Raw genomic sequence first — 22009 nt, 5'->3', positions numbered from 1 at the left:
CTATTTAAATTAGGTCTAGAAATACTGAGGGAAACACAGAAAGGTGGGGGTAGGGAAGTTATATGTACAGATTCCAAATTGAAATATAGCAGTTATTTTTGGCCTAACAGTCAGGCAATCTAGAAGTAATTTCAGCTAAAACCTGCTCTTTTTTTTGTTGTTATTAAATGGTGTATTCTTTTGTATAATGAGAATAGAATTATTTCAACATTTAGTATAATTACTTACATGTTTATCTATTTAGCTAGCAAATATTTATGGGGTACCTACCATGAGCCAGGCAGTATTCTAGATATTCTAGATATTAGTATGCCAGTAATATTAAAAGTTAGAAAGAAAAATAAACCAGAGTAAGGGATAAAGGATAAACAGGGTCAGGAGGTGGCTAGTTTAGATGAAGTGGCCAGGGAAGGCCAGTATGAGGAGATGACATTTTGAGCGGAGGCTTGAATGTAGCAAGGGACTGAGGTATGTGACTATTTGGGGAAGATCCGGAGGCAGGAACGTGCTTGGTGCGTTCAAGGCCACTGAGACTAGAGAAAATGAAAAGAGATGAGGATGGAAAAGTAGCCATAGGCTATGTCATAAAAGCTGTGGAAGAGACTTCGAATTTTGATCTAAGTGTGATGAGAAACTATTGGAGGGTTTGGGTAGGAAATGATACACTCTGATTTTTTAATTTAATCTTTGTGTTTGAAATATAACACATATACAGAGAAATGCATAAAATATGGCTATTAGGTTAAAAATGATTATAAAGTGAGTACCCATGGAACCAAAACCCAAGTCAAGAAGTAGAAGGTTGCCAGCACCCTGGAAGCCTCCTGTGTGCCCCTTCCTGATTAAAACTCCCTCCTTTCCTAACTTTAAGGTAGTCATTTTCTTGACTTTCTTTATAGTTTTAGCATCTAAGTATGCATCTCTAATATAGTCTACTTGTTTGGGGCTATTTTTAAACGTCGCACTATAAATATAATCACTCAGTACGCATTGTTCTGTGTCTGGCTTCTTCCACTTAACATTGGGTTTTTGTTTTTTTATCTAGTAAAAATAACTTTTACTGTTTTTATTATCATCTTAGATTTTTTTTAAATTGAAGTATATTTGATTTACAATGTTGTGTTAGTTTCAGTTGCACAGCAAAGTGATTCAGTTCTATATACATCTATCTATCTACCTATATATATATATGCATGCATATGTATATTAGTGCTTTCTAGGAATTAGAAGGAGAAGAGGAATGAGGAGTAACTGTTAATGAGTACAGGGTTTTCTTTCTGGGGTGATTAAAAAATGTCTAAAGTTAGATTGCAGAAATGGTTGACTACACAAAATATCATTGAATTGTACACTTTACACAATGAGTTGTATAGTACATGAGTTATATATGTTAAAAAAAAAGGAATGCCAAACAGCTATTTTGTTTGCTAAACCCAAAACCTAGAGAGTACAAATGCAGGAAATGGGAATTGCATTTGAAATTAAGAGACCAGCAACTTAAAAAAAAGTTTTATATATATGTAGACTACTTTATCAAAACCTAAAACAGTGGAAACAGAGAGACCATTTAGGAAACTGTTAGAGTAGTTCAGGCAGGAGATGATGGTGCTTGGATTAGGAAGGTGGTGGTGGAAATGGTGAGAAGCCTTGATTGGGGATATATTTAGAAGGTAGAGCATGACAAGATTTACTAATGATTGGATGTCATGTGTAAGAAAAAGAGACAAATTATGCATGAGTATTTACACCACTGTGATGAGCTGTAATGAGCAGACGTTTCTTGTAGGAATTTTCTCGTTCTTAAAATCCTGAAGTGTGACAAAATTCCTATTTCTTATTCTTCAAGGAATCCTTCCTTCCCTTTTAGCTATTGTTGCCCCTACTGAAGGGGAAGCAGGTAGAGAATGAATGAACCATTCACGTTATACTTAACTTAAAAAAATTTACAGGACAAGACACACAATTGCTAAGTTGGTTTGTTTTTCTAAATTGCTATTGTTAAGGATGTCACCCTGAAATAGGTTGTATTCAGAATCTGGGATAAAGTTATTTGTTAAGAGACTTTGAAGCAAGAATAGATGAAACTTTAAAAATTTTTGTTTAATGTGCACTTCACCTTTTTCCTCTGCAGTTCGTTCTATTGGCTCTATTGCACTTAGAAAAGCTGAAGACATTGACTTCAAGTACCACTTTGACTTCTTTAGTGTGAATTTCAATGAAGAACTGGTGGCACTATATGGTGGAAGTCTTCAGAAGCAGACCAAGTTTGTGCATGAATGCATTAAAACAATTCTCAAGCTCTATAAGGTATGAGATAATCATACAAATAAATAGTGATCAACCTATTGGGTTTTTTTTTTTTTTTTTGGTTAAAGGGACTCAGCATATTTTAAATTATTTATTTGTTTGTATGGAAGTTGAAGCAAAGGTGGCACAAAGGTATTTGTGTGTGGGACTCTGTCGTTTTGAACTCAGTGGTGGGTTTTGAAGTTCAAATTCAATTTACAAGAAATCTTTCTTGTGAAGTTTGGAAAAAATTTTTTTTTTACTTTATGTATGAATTAGGAGTGCAGTGCATTTCCTAAAGCCATTAGTATGGATTTCTGCTTCTAGTTTTGGCTAAATAACTGGTACTAGAGTAGACTACTTCCATATGTAAACAACTATAAAACTAGCCAAGGTATCTGAAGCACATGTTTTCAGGTGTTGGACAACCAAGTGGTAAAGGACTGTGACCACTGAAAGAGGGGAAACATGTGAGGTGAGCTCCGTGAGTGCCCGGCTTTCTGCCTGGAAGCATTTTCCAGACCATGGGGTAAATTTTTAGAGGTCAAGAACAGCAAATTGATATCACTAAGCTGAAGAAGGCAGAGATTGGAATTTGGGACTACTGAAATGGCTAGATTTGTGGTCAGGTAGGAGAAAGAAGAGAACTAGGCAGAGACGGGAGCTCTAGAAATTTGAATCCTTCAGTCTTTGAGTGCTGTGCTACGTATGCACAGGGCAAGAGGCTGCAAGGCAGTAGCATACCAAGGAGGAAGTGGTGGGGTATGTCTGCTTCAGGTGCAAGGAATAAGGGGGAATATGTGTCCCTAGAGAAATTTAAAAGAGCAGTACAACAGACTCAAATTCATCTGTGCCAGCAATTCTAAACAGCGTCAGGGATAATTCTACTATCTACTAGGATAAGTCATTTCCTCCCTTGGTATACCATTGTGCAAGTCCTGGCAAAAACAGCTCGTGGGGAATTGTGGGTTGAATTGAGATTTGAGAGGCCACTTGGTGCCCAGGAGCTCTGACCAGCTAGTTAGAAAGACTTATCTGAACATTGGGCATTCATTTGAGACCCAAGAAAGGACACGATTTAGGAATAGAGCTACTCTAGCCCTAAAGTAAGAGCTACTGTAGGATCCACCTTAACAATGCTTCCATATAAGCCTCAAAAACATCAGAGTTAAGGATTTAGAATAAAAGATGCAAACAACAAGGGAACAGATGAGGGAGCTCAGTAGAGACATGGAAACTATTAAAAAAGAAAAAGGACAGAGACTTCCGTGGTGGCGCAGTCGTTTGGAGTCTGCCTGCCAATGCAGGGGACATGGGTTCAAGCCCTGGTCAGAGAAGATCCCACATGCCACGGAGCAACTAAGCCCGTGTGCCACTACCGCTGAAGCCCGTGCCCCTAGAGCCCATGCTCCGCAATGAGAAGCCCACACACCGCAACGAAGAGTAGCTCTGCTTGCCACAACTAGAAAAGGCCTGCGTGCAGCAACGAAGACCCAATGCAGCCATAAATAAATAAATAACGAATAAAAAGGAAAAATTGAGAACTGAAACAATAAAACAGAAATGAAAAATTTAGTACATAGGCTTTAAGCAGGTTGAACACCGCAGAACAAGAGATCATTGAGTTTGAAGACAGGACAGTTAAAAACTATCCAAAATATGAAGCACAGAGGATAAAAGGATGGAAAGGACAGAGCCTCAGGAATCTGTGGGACAATACTAAGTAGGCTAACACATACATAACTGGAACCCCAGAAGAAGAGAGAGAAATATAAGAGGAAAAAATATTCAAAGAACTTGGGCGTCCCTGGTGGCGCAGTGGTTGAGAGTCTGCCTGCCAATGCAGGGGACACGGGTTCGAGCCCTGGTCTAGGAAGATCCCACGTGCCGCGGAGCAACTAGGCCCGTGAGCCACAACTACTGAGCCTGTGCGTCTGGAGCCTGTGCTCCACAGCAAGAGAGGCCGCGACAGTGAGAGGCCCGCGCACCGCAATGAAGAGTGGCCCCCGCTTGCCGCAACTAGAGAAAGCCCTCGCACAGAAACGAAGACCCAACACAGCCAAAAATAAATAAATAAATTTATTAAAAAAGAAAGATAAAATTCAAAGAACTAAAGGCCCCAAATTTACAATTCTGATTAAAATTTTCAACCGACAGATCAAGAAGGTCAATGAATGTCAAGCAGGATAAACACAGAATCACACCCAAGTTTATCCTAGTCAAATTGTTCAAAACCAAAGTAAAGAGAAAATCTTAAAAGCAGCCAGAGAAAAAAAGGCTCTTTACGTACAGGTAAAACAATAAAAATTATTGCTGGTCTCCATCAGAAATAATGAAAGCCCAAAACAATAGAACAGCATCTTAAAGGTTTTTGGAGGATGATGGGGTGGGAGGGGACTCTCAACTTAAAACTGTATATCTAGCAAAAATGAGGACAAAATAAAGACATTGTCAGAGTAACAAAAACTGGCAGTTTTGTGATTAGTAGAAGGAAAGAGGGAAATAAAAAATTCCCGTTAGGTGAACGGCACAGTAATAATTGCTACAGACAAGATTCATCATGGGTGCTAAAATCAGTAGGTGAAGGTTTGAGGAGGAAAAGGATATTCACATGGTTTCACAGTATCTTTTCTAAAATATTTATTACCTACAAAGGGAAAGAACTTCACAATAAGAAACCTGGTAGACATCATCTTAACCAAGATTAACATTACCAGTAATAAGACATATTGATATCATGAATCTCCTGACACGCTGCACCATAGTTTCTGTGGCATTATTGTCAAAAATGCATAACCTCATTCTAATCATGGGAGAACTTCAGACAAACCGAAATCGAGAGACATGCTATAAAATAACTAACCAGTACTCTTCAAAAGCATCAAGGTCATAAAAAATGAGGAAAGACTGAAGAACTGTCACAGATTAGAGGAGACTAAGGAGAAATAACAATAAATGCAAGGTGGGATGCTGGATGGAACCCTGAAACAGAAAAAGTACATTAGTGAGAAAACGGGTAAAACTTAGATTAGGTCTGCAGTCAATTCTGTTGCTGCACCAATGTTCATTTCTTGTTTTGGATAATTGTAGTAGGGTTATATTAACTGTTAACCTTGCGGAAAACTGGGTGAGAGGTATATGGGAACTCTCTGTGCTATTTTTCCAACTTTTCTCTAATTGGTTCATAATTAAAAGGTTAAAAAGTTTATTTTCAGTAATGAATTCCTTATGAGGTTTATAATTTATTTAGAAGGAAAATATATACTAATGGTGAAAAGGATGGGAAGAGGAGTAAATAGAATTATTCCACTGCCGTAAGAAGTATAATATTAATTCTGGTAGATAAGTTAAGGCTGTATATTGTAATTTCTAGAGTAACAACAACAAAAAAGCAAATGCAGCTAAAGAGCAAATGGAGGAGAAATACAGGTATACCTCAGAGATATTGCGGGTTCGGTTCCAGACTGCTGCAATAAAGCAGATAAGACCTAAATATGAGGTCAGACACTATAAAACTCTTAGAGGAAAACATAGGAAGAACACTCTTTGACATAAATCACAGCAAGATCCTTTTTGACCCACCTTCTAGAGAAATGGAAATTTAAAAAATGAACAAGTGGGACTTAATGAAACTTAAAAGCTTTTGCACAGCAAAAGAAACCATAAACAAGACAAAAAGACAACCCTCAGAATGGGAGAAGATATTTGTAAACGAAGCAACTGACAAAGGATTAATCTCCAAAATATACAAGCAGCTCATGCAGCTCAATATCAAAAAAACAAACAACCCAATCCAAAAATGGGCAGAATATCTAAATAGACATTTCTCCAAAGAAGACATACAGATGGACAACAAACACATGAAATGATCTCAGCATCACTAATCATTAGAGAAATGCAAATCAAAACTACAATGAGGTATCATCTCACACCAGTCAGAATGGCCATCATCAAAAAATCTAGAAACAGTAAATGCTGGAGAGGGTGTGGAGAAAAGGGAACACTCCTGCACTGCTGGTGGGAATGTAAATTGATACAGCCACTATGGAGAACAGTATGGATGTTCCTTAAAAAACTACAAATAGAACTACCATATGACCCAGCAATCCCACTACTGGGCATATACCCTGAGAAAACCATAATTCAAAAAGAGTCATGTACCAAAATGTTCATTGCAGCTCTATTTACAATAGCCCAGAGATGGAAACAAGCTAAGTGCCCATCATCGGATGAATGGATAAAGAAGATGTGGCACATATATACAATGGAATATTACTCAGCCATAAAAAGAAACAAAATTGAGCTATTTGTAATGAGGTGGATAGACCTAGAGTCTGTCATACAGAGTGAAGTAAGTCAGAAAGAGAAAGACAAATACCGTATGCTAACACATATATATGGAATTTAAGAAAAAAAAATGTCATGAAGAACCTAGGGGTAAGACAGGAATAAAGACACAGACCTACTGGAGAACGGACTTGAGGATATGGGGAGGGGGAAGGGTGAGCTGTGACAAAGCGAGAGAGAGGCATGGATATATATACACTACCAAACGTAAGGTAGATAGCTAGTGGGAAGCAGCCGCATAGCACAGGGAGATCAGCTCAGTGCTTTGTGACTGCCTAGAGGGGTGGGATAGGGAGGGTGGGAGGGAGGGAGACGCAAGAGGGGAGAGATATGGGAACATATGTATATGTATAACTGATTCACTTTGTTATAAAGCAGAAACTAACACACCATTGTAAAGCAATTATACCCCAATAAAGATGTTAAAAAAAACCCAAACTTATTTAAAAAATAAAATATGTAATTGTCAGTGAATAGATGTTGTGGAATGCTGGCTTCCTTTTAAACCCAGGCACACAATAGAGAAATAATTTGATGAGATAGGATATATCAGTATGATGAGGTAGTATATTGCTGTGGCAGTTGTAACTGTTCTGGCTTTTTTGTGCTATTTCAAGTTTCAAATAAATGATTTGACTTTATGTATCCTATGAAATCTAATATTCTGGTATACACCAAATATAATTACACCTCTTACATACAATATAACAAATGGTAAAAACATGATTTGCTAGACCAAGTGTTCTGATTTTGGTTCAGAAAACCAAAGCCTAGCTGTTAAAAATGTTTGCAAAACACAAAATATGTATACACTAATTACAAATATATGAAAATGTATTTCTGTATCTTATTATGGGAGGTTATATAAATAGTTTAATTTTCTTTTTTCTATGAAATTGCTCATATGTAGAGAGAAGTATTTAGTATATTTATTATAATATTAATCCTTAATCATGCCTTGGTGATTTTTTAAATAGGGTCAAGAATTTGCTCCAAAAAGTGTGGCGATAATTGGTCATTCTATGGGTGGCCTTGTTGCAAGAGCATTGCTTACGTTGAAAAATTTTAAGCAGGATCTGATCAATCTTCTTATTACACAAGCAACACCTCATGTTGCTCCTGTGATGCCATTAGATCGTTTCATTACAGGTGAGTCCTGTTACATAAACACTAACTGACCTCTCCATTGTTGTTTAGGATTAAACAGATCCTTGCAGCTACTACTCCCTTTAGAGTATACTGCAGGTTTATCCATGTGTGAAGCAGCTTAGGTTTAAATCAGCACCTCCAATTCTGAGCATCTCTTTTTGTGACTTTCAACTTAGGCTCATAACTGAAACTGCTGTTAATTTTCTCTGCCTTTTGCATCTTAACATGGAAAACATGTGTCTTATAACCCCTAGGCACTTGAGCTTCATTTTAGTTATTCTTGAGGATGACTCTTGGTCTCTTAAAGTGTGTTTATACTTCCTTTTTTTGTTAACTCCTCTGGGTACTTCATTCAAAATAACCTTATATTTAAGTAAAATAGTAGAAATGCCTTGTTTTTTTTTTTAATAAATAGGTCTGCTAACACTTTATATGATGAGGTAAGGTAGGATTGCTAATCTTTATAGAGCTCTTATTATATTTTGGATATTGTGGTAAGAACTTTACATGCTTATTGTATCATTTCATCCTTATGGCCGTTCTTTGAGGTAGGTACCATTGTTATTGCCATGTCCATGGACAGAAAAAAGAGGCCAAGATAAAATTCTTGCCCAAAGTCACATGGCAAGAAAATAGTGGAGCTGGTATTTGACTCCAGCAAGCTTGTTTCTGGGCCTGTGCTTTTAACATTTACGTATGCTGCCTCTGAATTGAGTTACATTACGATAACAGAGGAAATAAAATTATGGATAATACTGTAATGTTGCAGGGAATTTTAAGTGAACAGTAGGTGTTTATGATTGTTGTCATCTAATTAAATAGTGATAATGTCACAGAATAAGAATTAAATGCCTACTATCTCAACTTTTTATTAAAGAAAGTCAAGTATTCACTGCTTTTTGGAATGCTGTATGTGTAGAAGAAAATCTTTAGAAAGAAATCATTATTTTTCCTAATCAGTAAATTTACACAACTTCTTACCCTATAAAAATTTGCATTATCTTAATTGTGGTGAAAATTTTGTTTACAGATAAGTGAGACATATACCCTAGTGACTCCAAACCAAAGTAGTTTTCCAAAGCACCCATCTTAACATAACATTGCCAAGGAGTAACTTACTTGCTGGAATATCTGGTGCAGTAGCACTTAAAGAGAAGTTTGATTTTTTTCCTTAGTACATTTAAAACTTTGCCTGTAGAACTCTTCTGATAAAAATCTTTAGTTTTATTATTGAAGTTGGTTAAATATGCTTTACTGATTCTAATAATTATAAATTATTGTTTATAATAGGTTTAGGAAAAAATTAAAGGTATAGACAAGCCATAATACTTGTCACCACAATTGAGGATTCTTTCCCTTACTGCATTTTATGTGGTATATGTAGATGAGCCATGCAGGCTAAATTATAATTACTCAAAATGCATTTTAAAAATCTCTTTGAGGAAAGAACTGTCAAGAGAGTCAGGTTTACTGTTTTTGAAGGATACTGATGGTCTGTCTCTAAATGGCTTAGGTTGAAAGTGCTTCTTAGGGTCAGGGGGCCTCTCCAGTAATTAGCAAGCTTCTATGCCTTTTAGTCTGTATTTATTTTTTATTGCATTAAGCCATAATTAGAATGAAAAAACAAAAGTTCAAGGGTGGATTTTAAGTTTTTAGGAGACCCATATGACCTCCAGAAGTAGATTCCCTATTTATACTTGGTGGAAATACTGTCCTTAAATAGGGGAAAGGAAGCCTTGCACTGAGCTCTGTACTTCAGAGGGCCCTGCTCTCGTGTTGCCATTCCCCACAGGGTGTGGAGTGTACAGGCCAAGCAGCCTCCCCACTTACAGGCTGTACCTTTACTTCTGGACTATGATCCAGGTAGCCAGTCCTTCAGACTTTTCTTGCCCATATGCCTGAAGCCCACTCCCTTACTCTTACTTGGATCTATCCTGAGGACAGGTATGTAGAATCCTGAGCTTGAGTTATGGCCAAGGGGTGGCTCTGCATGAGGTACAGACAGAATTTTGATGTGCACAGGAGGTCTTTCTGATGCAGGATGGAATGTGGATGGGAAGAAGAAGAGAGCACAGTGATCTGTTCCCCCTTTGCTGCAGATCTCCACAGCAATCTGTGGCCAGAGATATGCTCTCTCCCTATGCTGCCATAATCTGGTGTCCAACTCTGAGGTGTCCTAGAATTCTTAATTTGAACCTGGCCTTCCAGGTTATTTCAATGATATATTTGTCAAGGTAGGCAGAGAAAATACATTTGATTTAAGTTTGTTAGCTGGAAGTTTGACTTTTAAGTATTTAGACATATGGCATGTATACCTCATTGGAACTCTTATCCCAAGCCCTGGAGTTATTAGGAATGGGTCTGCTTTGTCTCAGTCTAAGTGAATACTACTGAAATCTTTAATGAGAAGTTTGCTGTTCCAAAATGTTAAAAGCCATCAATGGGATCAAATGCCAGGATAAAAAATGCAATAAGTTTTGATAATCAGAATAGGAAATGAGAATTCTCCTGCCCTGGCCTCAGATCTTCAACACTAAATTTTTCTCATCTTCCATAGATAAAGTGGAAAAATTGTCTGCACCACTTGTTACACTAAATGGATAGAATCTTCTTAAGCATCAGATTTTCTGCAGCAGAGAGTCCCAAGACTAATGTGACTGTCATTGTCCTGATAGATTGTATTTTAAGAACTTAAATAGTACTTTGTTTGGTCACCAGTACTACAGTGGCTGCAGTAGAGAGTTGCTAAGCCCTATAAGCAGGGACACAGCCATGATTAGGAAGAGCTATTGATATAACTCCTTAGCATAGTAAACTTATATCTTTGGAAGAATTTCAGGGGTTTCTTTCTATACTATGTGGCTCATAAACAAGCAGCATCCTTGTGGAATGTAGAGACCTGTTTGCTATGGACTTGTCAAAGCTAATGAAATTGGGTTATCTTTTTTCTTTATTGATACCTTTACTAACTCTTAGTATTTGTACTCTGATGGGGAAAGTAGAGTATGTGTAAAGATACTGACTTTACCCAAAATAGAGAAATGTGGATGGCATTGCTTATAGACAATTCAGATGGCTTAAACAGAAATTCAGTTTAATATTAGTATTATAGATGGGTTATTGTTGCAGAGCATGGTTACTGATTTTTAATGTATGTCTTTTTTATTTCCCACCAGATTTTTATATGACTGTAAACAACTATTGGATTCTGAATGCTAGACACATAAATTTAACCACACTGTCTGTAGCTGGAGGATTCCGGGATTACCAAGTTCGTTCAGGACTGACTTTTCTACCAAAATTAAGCCATCATACCAGTGCCTTATCTGTTGTGGTAATCTTTTTAAAGATTCTACTAAAGTAGTAACATGATGGACACAGTGGAGCATGAAAGGAGAAATGATATGTAATCGGTTAGAAATGATTCCTGAGTTGGTCTGGTATACTGTGTGTGTGCAAGTGTGCATGTGTATGTGTATGTGAGAGAGACAGAACATGAAACAATGAATATGAATATTTGGGGAAGACAGAGGCATGGATACTTACATCCGTGGAAGGTGAAAAGGATCTTAGAAACTTTGTGCAAATGACTCTTATTTATGAAGATGATTGTTTCTTGTTCAAAATAAGTGCCTATCCATTGATTAGAGTTTTAAGTATAAAAAAGTATGGACTGAAGTCCAGGGGCCCCGGGTGTATCTCAGTGGTATGCTGTATACAGTGGTAATGGAAGATCAAACATTTCACATACTCTTGAATTTTAAACTTGAATGAAGATTTACTGATTTTAAAATTTAAAAATTAGCTTTGATAGTATAGATAGAGCTCTGATTAATTAATTTGCTAATTATTCTTCCCTGCTAGGACATCAAGTATTTGGTCTTTAACTGGGATACACAGCTTCTGTAAAATAAGTTCAGGTTTCCTTTTAGGACTTATTTTTGTATGTTTAACCTTTAAGTCTTTAGTTAAGAGCTTAACTTTTAAACTCAGTATACACGTCATCTCCACATATAACTTAATTTCTAAAAAGAAAATTTATAGCATTCCTTTTGCTTTTTAGATGATAGTTCTTTGTTTCATAGTTGTTCTCTTAATAGATACTCCTTTGCTCAGTTCACCTACTGCTGTTCATTCAGTAAATAGGTATTACTGAATGCTTGCCATACATAGAACAAAAATTATTAAGCTATTCTGCTCTTATCCACCATTTTCTTATAACTGAAGGAGTTGTGATATAACCATAATAGCTTTGGAAGTAATTAGTACTAATTTACTAAATCTCTCAAACCTCATCATCGGTAGGAATCTTGTTTTTTGATGCTGAATATTTTGGGTAGATATGTGCTAGAAGTTCTCAAAACTCTAAATATGAACTCCTTAGTATAAAAATAGATGGTTTAGTCATATAAAATTGGATATAACTTATTTCCTAGACTTGGTCTGGAGCTTGATGCTGTATTGATACCCTTTCCTCCAGCTTTTAAAGAATTTGGTCTTTTTAATGGTGTGTGGCAGGGGGGCGGACGTGTCCTTCCCTCTTTTCCAATCCATTTGATAATGTATTGTGTTCAAGGCAGCTTATATATCTTTATCTCTGATGAAAATATTATTTTACTTATTATGGAACTTTCTCAAAGCTGGTTATTGTATAATCTAAGTTTTATTTAGTTTTTAAATATTTAATTACTTAGCTTTTAGCTCTCAAATAATCTACAGACTTTTATATATGTATGTTCTCTTTAAAAAAACAATTATTAAGAAGTAATTTTTTTAATGATTATCTCAAGAACAGTTAGATGACATTAAATCCATTGGGACTAGAAAAATTGTTTAAGTTAGAGACTTTAGTTATATTCATAGGGTAGGCTGAACTACTGTAATATTCACTCATGCAGGCAATGGCACTTAAACACAATAGAATTTTATGTTTCACTCATATGACTGCCCTAGGTGTGCGTTTACGTGGCGGGTGGTTTTTGAGGAGTCTCACTAAGGGACCCAGGCTGATAGTAGGCTCCCCCTTCTTGAATGCTTTACTTCCGAGGTTGCTCTAATCATCACTGTTTCAATCCACAGGAAGGGGGAAAGAGCATGAAGGAGAGCAGTTAGGCCTGGAAATGGCACACATCACTCTTTTTCACATCCCATTAGAGAAAACTTAGTCACACCATAGAATAAGAGAGGCTGAGACATGCATTCTAGTTAACTATGAAAAAGGAAGAAGATTTTGGTGGACATTTAACAGTTTTTATCACAAAGGTCATGAGCAACTACCTTTTTTTAAAATTTAATTTAATTTAATTTTTTTTTGCAGTAACGCGGGCCTCTCACTGTTGTGGCCTCTCCCGTTGCGGAGCACAGGTTCCAGATGCGCAGGCTCCAGACGCACAGGCTCAGCGGCCATGGCTCACGGGCCAAGCCGCTCCGCGGCATGTGGGATCTTCCCGGACCGGGGCACGAACCCGTGTCCCCTGCATTGGCAGGCGGACTCTCAACCACTGTGCCACCAGGGAAGCCCCGCAACTACCTTTATAATGTGTGTTGACTTTCCTTTTTTCAGTTCTAACACAGATGCATTCGTTAGACTGAATGAAAGTAAACTAGCTTTTGTCCTTGTTAATAGTAAATGATGTCTACTGTGAGTTCTTACTTTACTGAGCATCTAACCTTAGAACCACAGTGAACTCTGGTTGTCTTAATTTTTTAAAGTAAGTTGCCAGCAGCAATTCCTAAATGAGATAGCTAATGCTTATAAGTTCAGTAAGTAATCTGTAGATTCCTTCAACTTTAGAGCCTCCAACCCAAATATACATTGATATTTGCAGAGTACAATGGTGACAATGACTCAATGACTCCTTAGAAGTTATAAATTCCTTTTTTTGTTACAAATACCTTTTTTTTTTTTTAATTAAAGAGGCATAGGGCTTCCCTGGTGGCGCAGTGGTTAAGAATCCGCCTGCCAGTGCAGGGGACATGGGTTTGAGCCTTGGTCCAGGAAGATCCCACATGCTGCGGAGCAACTAAGACCATGCACCACAACTACTGAGCCTGCGCGCTAGAGCCCGCAAGCCACAACTACTGAGCCTGCATGCTACAACTACTGAAGCCCGCGCGCCTAGAGCCTGTGCTCTGCAACGAGACAAGGCACTGCAATGAGAAGCCCGTGCACTGCAACGAAGAGTAGCCCCTGCTTGCCGCACCTAGAGAAAGCCCACGCACAGCAACAAAGCCCCAATGCAGCCAAAAAAAAAAATAAATTAAATAAATAAATTTATTTTTAAAAAACAAAAACAAAGAGGCATGTTAGGCCTCTAAGTTTTCTTGCATACAGCATTGTTAGTTTCCTATTTTCATTTTGTTTTGACAGTTCTAGTGAGGGCATCTCAATGTGTCTTTGACAGTGTAGAGAGAGAGATGACATGAAAAATAATACCAGATTTACTTAATGTTTCCCCATTGTATGTAAGATGCTGTTCACAGGGAGGTCATTACCCTGTATAAATAGAAGTCTCTAGTTCTTGGAGGGTGCTGTGCCACTGTTAGGAAGCCTTCTGAAAATAGTTATATTTTTTGCTAGGCTTTTGCCCTTCTGTCTCTAACCAGTAGTATATATGCTAATCATCTAGGGATTTTTTTCCAAATAAGTCTGGACCCCACTTACAAGAGTCCGATTTGGTAGTTTTGTGATTAGGCATATTTATTTTGAAAAATCTCCTCAGGCCTAGGTATCTCTCAGGCACAGGTATCTCTCAGGCACATCCTGATTAGAATTAACATCTTAGAACTTATTAAATGATAGTCTAGTCAGAACTAAAATTACTGAAATATCTATTATGATTTATATATATACTATGATTTATTAAAGAATCATAAACTTAACCTCTTATTAGAGTAATGAAGAGTTAGACAGTAAACTTCAGTAAGTAATCTGTGGATGTTTTAATAATTTTAAGGGGTAATTTAAGCTTGACTAAGTAATGACAAAGAATTATTTTACGCAGGGAATATTCAATATCTTAATATTTTTGGATCACCTTTTACAAGAGTGCATTGTTTAAAAATTTCTGTGCATCATAAAATAGTGAAACTAATGTTACATGTTTCTAAATATTAGCCTATAAGGATTTCAAGCCTTTTGGAGAATAACAAGTGCATTTTTCTTAAGTATGATTTTTGTTTCCTTCCATTTAGAGTTCAGCAGTGCCTAAGACCTGGGTTTCAACAGACCACCTCTCCATTGTATGGTAAGTTAATATAACTTATTTTGGCAATTTTTGGTGGTCCTTTCATCAATGAATTGATTGGTTAGTTAGCTTTCTTAGAGCTTTATCCATAAATAAATAAGGATTTGGGAGAAAGATTAACTTAGGGGTTTAGAACTTCAGCCTTTGTTCTTGTCTCAGTTTAACCAAGGTGTCCTTGACAACCTATAAAATCATCTCCTGAAGAACCAGTAGCATCAGTCTCAAATGATAATGTCAGAATTTTAGAATTTGTCATAGCTGGGCAGAATCAAAGATACTTGTGGTAGGACTTTCTGAGCTCTTGGCCAATCACCAAACTCGGGCTTGATTAATGCAGCATTGCCTATTCTAGAGCAGCACATGGAAAACCAAGTAGGAATTAGATTTACCCTTAATATAAATAAAGAAATAGGTTAAATAAGGGTCAAGAAATACATAAATCCTAGTATTTTATCTCTGTATGCATTGGCTTAAAGATTCTCTTTTCATCTTCCTCTGGCTGTGCAATCAGTAGTGTTTGCAAGAACCACAACAGTTCAGACCTATGAAGGTGGGGCAGACAATATGTCTGTATCTGGGGTAGACAGGAAGATTTAGGGAAGACGGGGGCCTGACACTTATACTCTCAAATATCCAGGAAGATTTAATTTACTTTATTTTTATAGGTTTCAGCTTTAAGATGTATGCTTAATAATGATAATTTGTTAAATAATTTTAGAGTTTGTAGCATTAAAGGAAATTCATATATTCCATTAAATAATAGAATTATTTATGTTTGTATTAAAAGTATATTTTTAAAGAAAGTTTCATTTGTAACATTTATTTTATTCTTTAGGTGTAAACAATTACAATTGACCACAATTCGAGCATTCTTTGATCTTATTGATGCTGATACTAAACAAGTATGTATTTTTAAACTAAAAGTTATTTCAGTGAAGTAAAAGCTTTTGTTAGAGCAGTGATAGATTTAATACATTTTTTTACTTTGATGAAAATAGAAGCCTACACCTTATATTGACTGTAATTAGTTTGAAAATGGAAATATCTGTATTTTTATCTGTAATCTTTGGTAACTATTAATAATTAAGAATGCAATAAAAATGAAAAAGTGAAAGAATACCTTAAATCTTCCTCAGTTCTTCCCCTTTACTGTTTAAAATTTAATATATGTCCTTCTGACTTTTTGTTTTTTTACCTTAAGGGAAATACTTATTACAAATATCTTTATGCAGTAGGATCAAAATATCTACATTCATTGAATAACACAAGCTCACCAGAACTTAAATTATGTACTTCTAGAGTCAAACCTTTTCTGTATTGATATTTTACATATAAACTCTCCCAACTAGTGATTTTCTAAGTTGTTCAGTTAGCAGGATACCTGGAAATCATATTACTCATTCATCTCTTTCTTGTCTGCCAGCAGATAAATAGTAATGGGCACCAAGGATTTCAGCAAAATTCAGAGAATTCTATTAACTTAATTTTTTTTTTCCCTGTGAATTGGGAACAGATTGCCATTATTCATCATAAGCAGCCTTTCACCTCAGGTCACTTTGCAGTGCATCACTGTTCCATAGAAGCATGTTTTGAGAACTACAACTCTGGCTTCTCCTTTTGGAGAAAACATTCCTTGTATTTTTGGTAATTTTTTCCATTATGGCATATATTTTTGGATTCTTTTTCCTGGAGGCCCCAGTTCTTTGAGAGACTATTATGTGTGGCTTCTTTCTCAGCAAATCTCTGGGTAATGCTTCCTTATCATTGTGTCTTAACCTTGCTCCTAAGCATTCTCTCTTAGGAGTAGGGTAATGTCTATATTTTTTTCCTTAACCCTTCAGGAAGCTGCATAACTATTATTAGGGAGAGATAGATATTTAGCTCTCTCCTGAAGAATGCAGTAAAAGAGAGACACAAGTTGATCTGTTTTACCACATTTTAAACCACAAGGTACCATATTTAAGTTAGTATATTTATTAAAGTAAATCAGCTTCATAGAGTTAACACTGTTAACATTGGAATCATGGAGTCATGGAATGTAAATGTTTTTCAGTTTTTCAGCCTTGTTTTAATTGTGACTCTATCGCCAATGTGTTTAATCTGTTCAACTATATACAACAGTAGAATCAATTAAAATTTGTATTTGACCAGTTTGTATTTTAAATGACATTTGGTAGGTTTAGGAAAAAACCCCATTTCAACTAATGAAGAACAGGTGAATCTCAGGTATATTATTTAAAAATTATACATCAAACTAATTTTAACAAATCAAATCTTGTTTTCCATTAAATTCTAAGGTAAGAAAATGCTAATACTAGCATGTAATAAATTATAATTCTGGATGGATAAGTATTTTACAGATACATTTTAAGGGACAAATGAGAAATTTTTGACTAATACTGCTAAGAATCAAAATGATATGAAACTGAGCTCTCTTTCCCAAACTCAGTGTGTATGATATACTAAACTAAATATTAGACAATAAAATGTTAGGATATGATTCCTACTCCTCAAGAAGCATATAGTTGAGGAGGAGAAACAAACATATATACAGGGAAACTAACTCAAAACATAGTTAGTCCCATGTTAAGTACTTAGAACAGTGCCTGGCCCACAGTAAGTAACTGTTGGCTCTTATTATTATTACTTGAAACAAAGTTTCATTAGGTCATCACAGTGGATATAAAAGGATACAGAATGTATCAATGTTCTTTCTAGATAACTCAAAATCCCAAGAAGAAATTGTCAGTTTTGAATCACCACTTCATAAGACACCCAGCAAAACACTTTGAGGAAAATCCATCAATAATTTCTGACTTAACAGGTCGGTAGTAATAGCATGTTTTAATTTTAAGTAGAGTTTTGAGTATTATTTTTAGGTAAATTTGTCATTAGCAGACAAATTCTTTGAAACTGTAATGCTTCAGGTATTATAATCCTATTATATTTTATTAATTTCCCTATGCTGTTTTCTTATGAGGTTCTTGGCTAAGGAGGGGAAAAGTAAAAAATGTAAAAGCAAAAAGATGTTGCTGATAAAATTTTGTACTGAAAATAACATGACAGTAGAAACATTTAAAAGCGTTAAATGTCTCTATTCTCCTGACAGCCACGTAAAATAAATTCTGTATTATTCTTGACTTAGTTTCTCAGTATCATTCTTCAGTCTTTCGGTTTAACAGCATATCTTTTGCTAGTACATTTTGTTTTTATATGTCTCTGTCATGCTCTACTTAGTTTGGAAAATGAAATATTTGTTTTCTTCTGTTGATACTTCTTAGAGTTAGACATCAGAAAGATTTTAAATGCTTTACATGATCTGAATGCTCCTTGGTGATGAGCATATAGAGAACATCTCATTAGATTTTCTATTTTAAAATAGCCAGTGTTCAGGAAACTGCTTCTTTTTCAAATCCTGTTGTGATTGAGAAGGATTCAGTAAAAGAAATCACTTAATGTTTTTTAAAAAGCCAAACAAATTAATTTCTTTTACCTTAGGGACATCTATGTGGGTTCCAGTAAAAGTGTCCAAATGGACCTATGTGGCTTACAATGTAAGTATACCCCCAATGGATTTAAAATTTTTTTTCAAGAATATTTTAGTATTTATTTTTCAAAGCTAGACTTTTTAAAGAAGATAACGTTATTTTCCCATACTAAATCAGTTTAGTAATAATTCCTTAATATCTAGTCTGTTCAATTTTCCAGTTTTATCATAACTGTCAAATTTTTTGTTGTTTCTTTGTTTTCCAGTTTGTTTAAATCAGGGTACAAACAAGGTGTACGTATTATTTGTTGATATGTCTCTTATTCCTCTTTTAATATCTAATACTTCCTTCACCCTTTTTTTTCCTTGCAGTTTATTTGTTGGAAAAAAAAAAAAAAAAACCTAGTCATTTGTCCTATAGAGTTTCACACAGTCTTGATTTTGCTGATTGCACTCCTGTAATGTCATCCAGTATATTCCTTTCCCTACTCTTTCCTGTGACTTGGTAGCTGGATCTTGGATCTAGATGCTTCATCAGATTCAGGTTTTTGTTTTGTTTTTGTTTTTACTAGACTCTCTCTCTTTTTGTGATGTTAGCAGCTATTGATGAAGAAGGCCTAGAGTCATTAATAGGGAGTACAAAAGCAATGAGACTCCGATTATTCCTTCTTCATTTATTAACTGAAACACTATATAGAAAAACTTCTCATCTACTAAATTTATCAAAAGTAGAACAAATTACAAAGGAAAAAAATGATAATTCTTTGGATCTTATATTTACTGGTTTTTAGAGTAGTGAGTTGGCTCACAAACACCTTCCATCAGGGACCATAAGATGTTTTGGGGGGTTTTTCCTCCAGTGTTATTATGAGCTTAAACATTTTTGTGTTTCTGTCTAAACTAAAATACTAAAATTGTTCTATCTTTGATACTAAAATTGCTATTAAAACTGTTCTGTCCTTGACCAGTGGAAGCCATTTCAAGGTAGGCTCCTGAATCTTTTTGATATAGCTGCTCTTTAGTTGTCTTTGATATTTTCCTCACTGTCTAGTAAGAGAAAGTATTTTAGCTCATTGTGTATCATCTCCTGTCCCAGACCTTGAATCTGCTTTTTCTCAAAGAAGCTCTTCCTATTATTTGGGAAACAGTATCTGCAAACCATAATTTGGGAACTAGAGATGTTTATGGCTAGTAAGTTAGCATTTCTAAGGCCTTTTCAGTAAACAGAGCTAAGAAATGTATTTTATCTTGGTCATAAGGCCAAAAACCAAGCCCAAACAAAAAAAACATGCATTCATACTGATACTTCCAAGACAAATTCAGGTCTACAGGGTTTATACCTGATCTATCTTGCATCTGTATCTTCTTCCCATTCCTAGATTATTGGTTCTCAACAACACCAAGAATGATAGAATTAAAATAATTAATTAGAATAATCATTCATTACTTTATCTGAATTTTTGAATGATGAAATTATCTACTCATAATTTATTGTGTTTTCCCTCTTTTTTTAGGAATCTGATAAAATATATTTTACATTTCCCCTTGCAAATCATAGAAAAATCTACACTCATGTCTATTGTCAGAGCACCATGCTGGTAAGATAATTGATACACTTTATGTAAATTTAAAAGGCTAACTGTTGTTTATTTTTAAGATTCAACTAGTATCTAGTAGGTATCATCTTTAGCTATGAACTATTATTGAATCTAATTAGTTGAAAAACATTTATCTGGAACAGAGTATTGATTGAAAAGTACTAATCAAAATGCTTCTGTAACTGATAATATATCTATACTATTAGCTTGTACCTTTGCCTCTAGTTTAGGTTTTTCTACTTTAGTTTCACTATGTTTAGGTTGAAGGAATTCAGTTCAGAGCTCCTTTAATTCTAAAATTCTATTAGTATTTTAAAGAATAGATATACTTAAGCAAAGCTATCCTTTGTTTTATAAAGTAAATCCTGTTTTTCCCATGGCTTCCATACTCAAATTTGCAGTACTTTTTATACCAAATATTCTCTAAAATAGTATAGTAACTTTTTGTTAACAGTGTTGTCTGGACTTACAGTATCAGTATGATGATTTTGTTTGTGTATTTCTTTCTAATGAGTACCTACTATGCTAGAAATATGTTAGATGCTTTAGCATGCTTTTGTTATATTAGGTCTGTTTAAGTAATAATTTATCAGCACTTCTTACTTTCAGGAATTTGTTTCCCAATTTGGGTTCCTTTCTCTCTATTCTGATTTTTTCCCCCTCATGTCCTAGGATTCTTCACTTTATATTTGCATCTTTCATAATTTAAGTTCCCTCGTTTCCCTTTTGTTGGATTATTTGTATTTTTTAGGACTAGGATCTACTATATTACTTAGTTGGTTGATACCACCATTTGATATATAGTAAAGTCTTTAGAAAAGATGGTAGGCAGGCACTGTGGGCTAGGTGCTAATGAATACTAATTTTAGTGGAATTGCCACAGTTTTGCATCTCTTACCAGAGACAGACTACCATCTCTCAGCCTAAAATTTGGATGAGTAGTTTATCCCAAGAGAATCTGGCCCTGAGAGTGATGGCTTAAAATATCCACACTCCTACTAAATTCCAAATCAGAATGTCAGTATTATATTGAGAAAAATCCTTGCCAAAGTGCAAATTATCCATTTGGCTTATTGGAGGATCCCTTTTCTGTAACTAAGGTCCATGGGTGAAGTATTACTAGTCATGTGGAGAATTTGTTTTAAATGTTTTCAATTTTTATCATAGAAGTTTTCAAACATACAAAAGTAGAGAGAGAATATAATAAATTCTTACTTAACCATCACACAGCTTTAACAGTTATCAATATTCTGCCATTCTTACTTGGTTTATCCCTTCCTCACTTTTTTGAGTGAAGCATTTTTAAAGCAAAATCCAGGCATTTTATCAATATATATTTCAGTATGTTTTTATAACAGATAAGAATTTTACATATTATTATAATACTAATAATATTATATAATAATAATATTATTATATTATTTTATCCAACAAAATTAATTACTTATTCCTTAATATCATGTGGTATCCAGTCCATGTTCAATTTTCCTCTGTTCATTTAAGTTTTAAGTTAGCTTGTTTGAATCAGAATCCAAAAAGTACATACATTGCATTTGATTCATATGTCCTATGTCTTTTTTTAACAGCCCCCTCTTTTTTCCCCCATGCCATACATTTGTTCTGGGTTTAGTTGATTGTATTCTTGTGGTATCTTTTAACATGTATTTCTAGCCATTGTTTTGTGTAAACTGGTAGTTAGATCTAGAATCTTGAATAGATTCATTTATTTATGGTATGAATGTTTTATAAGTAGAACTGCGTACTTATCGTATCGGGAGGTATATAATATCTGGTTGTCCCACTTTTAGTGACAAAAATCAGTGGACTGATATATCAGTAGACTCAGGTCATATTGGCATGATCCATTCATTATAAAGTTCCTATTCAGTCTTTCA

At 35.2% G+C, this 22009-nt stretch overlaps 1 protein-coding gene across 4 annotated transcripts in view; it reads left to right on the top strand.

Moving 5' to 3' along the window:
• The window catches only part of PGAP1 (post-GPI attachment to proteins inositol deacylase 1), a 74605-nt gene that overhangs the window by 13155 nt on the left and 39441 nt on the right, over positions 1-22009 (top strand). The window contains exons 3-10 of one of the 4 annotated variants that reach the window (XM_004276957.3): positions 2132-2307; positions 7611-7782; positions 10959-11116; positions 14977-15029; positions 15865-15931; positions 17748-17853; positions 18528-18583; positions 20031-20114. In XM_004276957.3, coding sequence (XP_004277005.1) covers positions 2132-2307; positions 7611-7782; positions 10959-11116; positions 14977-15029; positions 15865-15931; positions 17748-17853; positions 18528-18583; positions 20031-20114 — 872 coding nt within the window. Of the gene's footprint in view, positions 1-2131; positions 2308-7610; positions 7783-10958; positions 11117-14975; positions 15030-15864; positions 15932-17747; positions 17854-18527; positions 18584-19484; positions 19501-20030; positions 20115-22009 lie in introns of those variants that run through there. The other 3 variants (XM_033400335.2, XM_049712135.1, XM_033400336.2) reach the window with 3 other exon arrangements.

Source organism: Orcinus orca, chromosome 7 (genome assembly GCF_937001465.1).
Source record: "Orcinus orca chromosome 7, mOrcOrc1.1, whole genome shotgun sequence".
Lineage (NCBI taxonomy): Eukaryota > Metazoa > Chordata > Mammalia > Artiodactyla > Delphinidae > Orcinus > Orcinus orca.
Note: the sequence above shows the minus strand (reverse complement) of the source record. Positions and strands in the feature narration are given on the sequence as shown.